The following is a 9,383-nucleotide window of genomic DNA, read 5'->3' on the forward strand; positions in this document are numbered from 1 at the left end:
ATAAGAGATTAATATATGTTATCATCAAAGATAGTCTCATAACTAACCATATCTTATCCTAAATATGTTTAAAAACCTATGTTATATAGTTAAATTACCCAAAAGACCCTACCTTATGAGAAGAATTTATGAAGAGTAGGAATCCATATTATACTAGGATTAGTTTCCTTATTAACTAAAGTTTAAGACTTTTAAATTCCTTTCTAATTTAGAATTTTGTTTCCCTTTCAATTTAGGATTTTGTTTTTCCTTCATGAATTAGGATAATTACTGCTACTATAAATAGCTCCCTCTTATAACCTTTGAAGGAGAATTTTGAGTTTAATAATATTTCAATTTTCAAATCTCTTTGTGTGTATTTGAACAGTTAATTCTTGGTATTCTACAGAATCAACGAGTCTTAACCCCTAAATTCACGGTATTCTTTTGAATCAACGTGAATTTAGTTGTTCTTTTGTTCCGGTATTCTCTAGAATCAACGGAATATTTTGAACATTAAACTTCCGCTGCATCAGTTAGGTATCAGAGCAAAACCTGGTATCACCAATCTAACTTCATCTACCACAAAACCTTTCCTTTTCCCCTTTTTGATTTTTTTTCGTTTAGCTTAAAAAAAAAAACATAACTTTTTCAGACAAACCACCACCACCATCATACTTACCAACCCAAAATCTTTCAGATCCACCCATCCTTACTCGATTTCTGACCACTGTCATCGGAAATCTAAAACTTTTGCTTAATTACAGTTTCGGCCTAAAATTTTTTATTTACTTTCAGTTTAGCCCCACTACCTTTTTAAACCCGAATTTAAAAAAAAATGCCTCCAAGAAAAGCTCGTGATGCTCAAGAAGATGTTTCGAAAGATGAATCCCTGGCTAGTATGACAGCCAGAATTGATATGTTAGCTGCACAAATGGCACGAATGGCAGAGTTACTTGACGAATGCCATTGTACTGCAGAACGTGAAGACAAATCAAGTGGAAGCTTTGCTAACCCATTCTCTGGGCGTCGCCCTAGAACTGAGTCTACTGATGACAGAAGATGGGAATCTGGGTTGAGAATTGACATTCCCGAATTTCAAGGAAGTGGTCGACCTGAAGAATTATTGGATTGGATTAACGCCATTGAGGAAGTTTTCAAATACAAAGAAGTTCCTGAAAATAAACTAGTTTCGCTTGCTACAACTCGATTTCGTGGAAGAGCAGCAGCTTGGTGGCAACAAACTAAGCTCACAAGGATTAGGCAAGGCAAAAAGAAGATTGATTCTTGGGAAAAGTTCAAGAAGCACTTGCGTGGAGCATTCTTGCCTCATAATTACGCCAAACTGTTATACCAACAGCTACAGAATTTAAGGCAAGGTAATCGATCAGTGGATGATTACACTACAGAATTCCATTGGTTGGTGGCACGCAATGACTTGACAGAGACAGAAGAGCAACAGGTTTCCCGCTATATTGGAGGCCTACGATCTCAATTTCAAGACCAATTAAATTTACTTGACCCATACTCTGTTTCAGAGGCACACCAACAAGCCTTGCAGTTGGAGAAGCAATTTAGTCGACGTACTAATGACTCAAGCTTTCGGGGTGCTCGAAGTGTTGTTCGTGATAATTCAAACCCGACTTCTCAATTTCGTACTTTCACTCCTCCAAATCCTCCAAATAAAACTAGTAAGCCTAGTGAAATCGGTCAAAGCAGCAAAACCCAATCCTCGGGTTCGGGATTACTCTGTTTTAATTGCGGAGAAAATGGGCACCGAATGACAGAATGTAAAAAGGGAGGAAAATATGGTAAAGGCTTATTCGTAGGCACAGAGGAAAGCGAAGACTATCAGGAGGAAGAAACTGAAGAGTTTGCTGTAGAACCAACTTTTGATAGTAGTGGTAGCGCTCAATCTGTTGAAGAACATGGTGATAGCGGACCAATGTTGATCGTGAACCATGCATTCTTCACTCCTAAAGGTCAAGACAAAGACAAGTGGCTACGACAAAATATCTTTCAGACTACTTGCACAATTGGGGGTAAAGTATGTCGTATAGTCATAGACTCCGGCAGTTGCGAGAATGTCATTTCAGAAGAAGCCATAACAAAGCTAAATTTAAAGACAGAACCTCATCAAACTCCATACAAGCTCACATGGCTGAAGAAGGGGAATCAAGTGACAGTATCGAAATGTTGTTTAGTTTCCTTATCCATTGGTTCAATTTATAAAGACAAAATTTGGTGTGATGTTGTGGCTATGGATGCTTGTCATCTATTACTGGGTAGACCTTGGCAATATGATCGAAACGAAGTGCATGATGGGAAGAGAAACACCTACAGCTTTATGTTTAACAACACCAAGATCGTTCTCCTACCTAACAAGGAGTTTACTCTCCAGCAAGACTTGGGTAATTATTTGTTAAGCAAGAAGCAATTTATAGATGTTGTAGCAGAGACAAAGAGAATCTACATTTTATTGGGAAAAGAGAGTAACGGTAATTCAAAGATTCCTGAAGCTGTGACACCTATTCTGGCGGAATTTCAAGATTTGTTCCCCAAGGAGCTACCATAGGCTTTACCACCTCTTCGGGATATACAACACCAAATTGATTTGGTACCAGGTTCTACACTACCAAATCGACCTCATTATCGTATGAGTCCTACAGAACATGAGGAATTAAGGCGCCAAGTAGAAGAGTTACTAGAAAAGGGATTTATCCGTGAAAGTCTTAGTCCCTGTGCAGTCCCTGCTTTATTGACTCCAAAGAAAGATGGTTCTTGGAGGATGTGCGTGGACAGTCGAGCTATCAATAAAATTACAGTTCGATATCATTTTCCAATCCCTCGATTAGATGACTTGTTAGATCAACTCAGTGGAGCAACAATTTTTACCAAACTTGATTTGAAAAGTGGCTACCATCAAATTCGAATACGACCTGGAGATGAATGGAAAACAGCTTTTAAAATTCGCGAAGGGTTATACGAGTGGTTGGTAATGCCGTTTGGCTTATCCAATGCTCCGAGTACTTTTATGCGAGTCATGAATCAAGTTCTTCGCCCTTTCATTGGAAAGTTTGTGGTTGTTTACTTCGATGATATACTTATATATAGCACCAGCCACGAGTTACATCTACAATATTTGAGAGAAGTGCTTTCAGCCTTAAGAGCAGCAAGTTTATACACAGCAGTAAACAAGTGTATTTTCTTAACAGAGAAAGTATTATTTTTGGGATATGTGGTGTCGAAAGATGGTATATCTGTTGACCAATCAAAAGTGGATGCTATTCGAGATTGGCCTCCGCCAACTACTTTATCCGCCACCAGAAGTTTCCATGGATTGGCCTCTTTTTACAGGCGATTCATTCCTCATTTCAGTACTATTATGGCACCAATCACGGATTGCATGAAAGGAGGAAAATTCTCTTGGACAGAGGCAGCTACTAAGGCATTCGAGATTATCAAAGAAAAGTTGATTACTGCCCCAGTACTTGCTCTACCAGATTTTTCGCTCACTTTTGAGGTACATTGTGATGCTTCTAAGGTCGGCATTGGAGCTGTTCTTAGCCAACAAGGTAAGCCTATAGCTTATTTTAGTGAGAAGTTGAATGGAGCAAAGGCACACTATAGCACTTACGACGTGGAATTTTACGCAGTAGTCCAAGCGTTAAAACATTGGCGACATTATCTAATTCATAAAGACTTTGTTTTATACACTGACCATGCCGCGTTAAAATACCTCAATAGTCAAGACAAACTCTCTCACAGACATGCCACGTGGACAGCATTCCTTCAACAATTTACTTTTGTGGTGAAGCATACCTCTGGTGAATCCAACCGGGTAGCAGATGCACTTAGTCGACGAACTTCTTTATTGACACAGATGCATAATCAAGTTCTCGGATTTGACACATTTCGAGAGTTATATGCTTCTGATCCTTACTTTGCTCCTATACTAGAAGACGTTGTTGCAGGGTTTCACTCAGATTATCATTTACATGACAAATTCCTTTTCAAGAGTAATCAGTTGTGTGTTCCTGACTCAAGTTTGAGATTGAAAATCATTGCAGAGTTACATAATGAAGGGCACATGGGTCGTGACAAAACTCTGGCTCTAATAGCCAACACTTATTTTTGGCCTACTATGAGGCGTGAAATCTATCACTATGTCGAGACTTGTTGCATTTGTCAAGTTTCCAAGGGCGCAGCAACTAATGCTGGGTTATATATGCCGCTACCGATTCCAACACAACCTTGGGCTGACAGTAGCATGGATTTTGTTTTAGGATTACCCCGCACTCAGAGGGTTATGGATTCAATATTTGTTGTTGTTGATCGATTCTCGAAAATGGCTCACTTCATTGCTTGCAAGAAGACTACAGACGCTTTGACTGTTGCTTGCCTATTCTTCAAGGAAGTCTATAGATTGCATGGTTTACCAAGTTCTATAGTATCTGACCGGGATACACGATTTCTTAGCCATTTTTGGAAGACATTATGGAAATTGACTAACACTCGCCTGAATTTTAGTAGTGCTTACCACCCACAAACAGATGGTCAAACTGAAGTTGTCAACCGCTCTTTAGGAAACCATCTACGTAGTCTAGTTGGCGATAACTTGAAGATGTGGGATCAAAAGTTATATTAAGTCGAGTTTACTTATAACCGTGCAGTTAAGCGTAGTACTGGTTTAAGCCCTTTTCAGGTAAATTACGGATATAATCCACGAGCTCCCATTGACTTGGCTCCAGTTCCAAATTTAGTTCGCAAAAGCCGTAAAGCAGAAGACTTTATTGAGCAGCTTCAGAAGATTCATGAAACTACGCAAGAGTCTTTGAAGCAGACGACCAAAGGTTATAAAATTATGGCAGACAAAAAACGTCGAGCTTTGGAATTTCAAGTGGGAGATTTTGTTTGGGTTATCCTAACTAAAGATAGATTCTCAGTTGGTGAGTACAACAAACTTTCTGCCAGGAAAATCGGCCCTTTGGAGATTATAGAGAAGATAAATCCTAATGCCTACAGATTAAAACTTCCTAGTCATATCCGCATTGCAGATGTATTTAATGTTAAGCATCTTATTCCTTACAGAGGTGATCATGATGAAGATGTTGCTGACAATCCGAATTCGCGGGCGAATTCTCTCCACCCTGGGGGGAATGATGAAGAGTAGGAATCCATATTATACTAGGATTAGTTTCCTTATTAACTAAAGTTTAAGACTTTTAAATTCCTTTCTAATTTAGAATTTTGTTTCCCTTTCAATTTAGGATTTTGTTTTTCCTTCATGAATTAGGATAATTACTACTACTATAAATAGCTCCCTCTTATAACCTTTGAAGGAGAATTTTGAGTTTAATAATATTTCAATTTTCAAATCTCTTTGTGAGTATTTGAACAGTTAATTCTTGGTATTCTACGGAATCAACGAGTCTTAACCCCTAAATTCACGGTATTCTTTTGAATCAACGTGAATTTAGTTGTTCTTTTGTTCCGGTATTCTCTAGAATCAATGGAATATTTTGAACATTAAACTTCCGCTGCATCAAGAATGACTTATTATAGTCGGCCAAGTTTTCCAAATGGACACCAAGATATGCTCATGTGTACTCTCTATATAATGCTAAGTCGGTCTCGGAAAAATAAGTTCAATTTCTTCCTTACAACTCTGAACTTTTTACTAATATTAGGGTTTTTCAAAAACCCATCATCCTTTCCACCCTCTCCAACACTTACCAGATTTGACCGTGCCATTACTAGCCACCACAAGTGTCGAATGACCATTTACTCTTGTTTTCGGACATGTCCCAATTCTGTTCACCCCAAAAATATTGTTGTAAAATGAATCAGCCCACATTACTAACAAAACCACCACCTAAAACCAAGTTTTCATAATATTTGGGTTGAAATAAAATTAGACCAAAATAATATATATATATATATATCTTTAGATTTTGATTAATAGTGCAAAATACTTGTATAAATAAAAAAGATATAAATTCTTTAAAAATATTGTAATTAATTAACAAGCTCGTTCAAAATTTGTTTATAAATTAAGGAAGTAAAAGTAGTTATAATGAATTACAACCTCTATCTTTTCCATTGGATTCATCAATTAAATTTTCAAGATTACGATAAAGAGATTTTGCAGAAAAATAGTTAATTGTACTAAAGGAAACAAGGCTATAGAATAGTTAATAAAAATAGGTTTTATTATAATGTTTTAATCTGTAAATAAAACCTATAAATAGCTAGTCTTATTTTCTTATATATACTATATAGGGTCCAATTTAATGGTAATTCCACACAACATACTTCTGAAAATAATTATTTAAATAACATGATAACATAAGAATTAAGGGAAAGAGTATTGATTTGATTTAGAATTTTAAACTTTGTTAAAATTAGAAAAAATTTATTAAGTCATATGATTTAATAAGAAGTATAAATTTTTATCTCTAACTTTGAGAGGAATATTTTCTCTTTCTAGTTGTTTTTAGTAGTGATAAAGTAATGATTAATGAAAAATAAAATTACAATCCTAAAATAACAATTACACCTAATTTTATTTGGACTACTAATATTATAATTGCATTTGAACTCCATTGAATGAAACTGTAATTTTTAATTTATCATAAAAATATTTTATTTATAATTTTATTTTCTTGTGCATAAATATGAAAAATATTTCATTCACAAATGAAACATATCTCCATTAACTATTAACTAAGTTATGATTTCAGAAATGAAATATTAATATCGTAAAATTTTTTATTTATCATTTATAAAATCATGATATTTATTGATCCATTTAATAAATTATAAACATAAAAAAATTAGAATATTTATTTAAACTAGGACTTAAATTAATTTTTAAAAGTCTATGACAACAAAATATATTAAAAATTTTAATTTCCAGATATTTGTAAAATCATGATATTTTATATTTATTTTTCATTAAAAAATTTTACTTTGATATACTTTGGCCCACGGGCCACGTGCTTAACCCACCAATGAAGCGTGCTTATCACGTGCCTTTTCGCGTGCCGTACTTTGGCCCATCTCTAATCGTGCCGTGCTTTTAAGGCCCACGTGCCTAAAATTTTAGGCCTGACATAGCCCACGTACGTGCCGTGCCATGCCGCGTGCCCTACCGAAACGTGCTTATGTCGTATTGTGCCCGTGTCGTGCCTCATGTTGCCTGCCCCATTGGCCATCTCTAAGTATGTTTGAAAAAAATTGAAAAATTTACCACTTTCACCCCTTTCTAACTTTCACTTTTAATACAGCCCACACCTCCATCCATTTTTCTTATTATGTCAACCATTTACAATCCATTTGAATCATAATACCCCTAAAACGTAAAGCAAACAAAACTCAGCCCAAAACCTTAAGTGCAATAGCCATACTCCATCTTCACACTCCAATGCAACTCTCTCCATTTCTCACATTCATCAACAAAAAAAAAAAAAAAAAAAAAAAAATTAATCCAAATATCACTCAACCCACATTTATCAAACTATAATATTTATCTAAGCATTGACGAAAAAAATCAATCAACAATGTTAAGAGTAACAAGAAGTTAAGATTAGTAACTCTTCAATATTTTTTTTTTTTGGCGGGTTTGGTACAAAAGGATATTCTTGTTTATTTTGTTACAATATCGGTAGATTAAATGGTTAATATGAGTTCATACATTCATAATTAATAGAATTCTGAAAAAATTGGGTGTTCAATGATATTGAAGATGAAATCTAAAACTTGGGCAACAAGTGCTCATCACCTAGGTGTTGTACAAATTTACGATGGCCTCTTGCCTGGCACTCGGATTATAACATTTTATGTTAGACTATTGGTGCTCGCGACATGCAACATACAATCGCATGCGATCTGGGTGACAGGTGTTGTTGCAACTCAAGTTTGTAAACAATTACATATTTAATTAATGTAACAATATTGTTTTTTAAAGTATTTTTTCTTAAGTATTATTGTTGTTTTGTATTAGGTTTAATTGAGTCAGTTGTGCTGAAAACGTATTCTGATAGAGCATGGGAGACATTGAAGGATGTTGTATGAAATGCGAAAATGAAAATCACTTTTATTCATTCTCAAGTATATATAAATAAGGAGCAAATGCCTCCTTTTATAGTAATACAACTATAAAGTAGTGAATAAATATCACAAATATAAAAAATAATAATCTTAAATTAAGAAGATAATGGGAGCTATAGGAAAATTAAAGGTTGTTTGTGGGCACATAAAAAGTATACTTGATAAACATCCACATAAAATTTAATCTTTTCATAATAACAACAAAATTTTAGTTTATTAATTATCTTTTTTTTTAAAAAAGTCTAATCAATTGCGATAATGAGAAAAAATATATAAGAAATAACGATATTATATTTACAGAATAAAATTCCTAGATAATAAAAATTTCTTCTGAAGGAAAACCAATAATTTCATCATCTTCGTCATCATCTTCGTTTTTTTTTTCTCCAAAGTTATACTAGTTTGAATCTCTACTTGCATAAAATCCCTTTCCAAGAAGTTATCCCAAGCGAACCCTTAATATTTTCAATTAATAATTTAATTTTTTTAAAAGAAATTATTTAAGTTAGATACATCTATGATATTTTCTATAAAAACTAGACAATAGTAGTTGGGCTTATAACTTTGACCAACAATGCCAATTTTTGTTATCAATTTGATTTCTGTATTATCAACCACACATTTTATTGATGCTTCCAGTGTAAGCTATTAATTTTCTGTTTGACTTCTTAATTTTGCCTTCTTTCTAATCAATTTATTTATTTTTTCAATTAAATTTCTGTTGCTGTAAATTTGGTGAACTTTCACCATTTGAAAGAATCCCCCATTTAAAGTTTAAGTCATTTAATTGCCCATTAAACAAGTATAAATAGAGGTGATAAGTTTGTAAATAAATTCAATCAACAACAAAAAATTTATCAATAATAAGCTACATGGCTATCAACATGGCATTAGAGATATTTTGTCTTAGTCTAAAATTTATTTATTTACTCATAACATCTATTAATTTTTGTTTTTAACAAAACAGTGCTCATAAATAAGAAGATATAATTTAATTTGGGTCCGCATCCACTCCATAAGAAGACTTCTTTTATTTTTCTTTTTCTAACTTTATTCCAACTTTTGTTAACTTTGCGGCGGCATGTATTGTCATCATTTGCCACTCCCACACAGAGAAAGGGACGTTACGGATGAGATTGAAACGTTGATGGGGTTCTCAATTATTGTAAGAGCTTTCTCGACACTTCTAATTTCTTTCATAGAAAAATTGAAACTATTGAAATATAGCAAATGTTTTGGGCTTTTGGCTGCATTCACTTGAGATTTTATATACAAACGTGATAGCTTGTTTT

The 9,383-nt window shown here is 34.2% G+C and overlaps 1 protein-coding gene across 1 annotated transcript; it reads left to right on the top strand.

Annotated features, from left to right (window-relative positions):
• The first annotated feature begins 817 nt into the window (after positions 1–817).
• Positions 818–2,554, top strand: LOC127903073 (uncharacterized). The gene has a single exon (XM_052443732.1). The coding sequence runs from the start codon at positions 818–820 to the stop codon at positions 2,552–2,554; it is 1,737 nt and encodes a 578-aa protein (XP_052299692.1).
• Positions 2,555–9,383: the final 6,829 nt, after the last annotated feature.

The sequence above is a fragment of the Citrus sinensis genome, chromosome 6 (assembly GCF_022201045.2).
Source record: "Citrus sinensis cultivar Valencia sweet orange chromosome 6, DVS_A1.0, whole genome shotgun sequence".
Lineage (NCBI taxonomy): Eukaryota > Viridiplantae > Streptophyta > Magnoliopsida > Sapindales > Rutaceae > Citrus > Citrus sinensis.

Bases quoted from the DNA above. Each gene is read 5' to 3' on its own strand.
- LOC127903073 (XM_052443732.1), top strand. From the start codon at position 818: ATGCCTCCAAGAAAAGCTCGTGATGCTCAAGAAGATGTTTCGAAAGAT.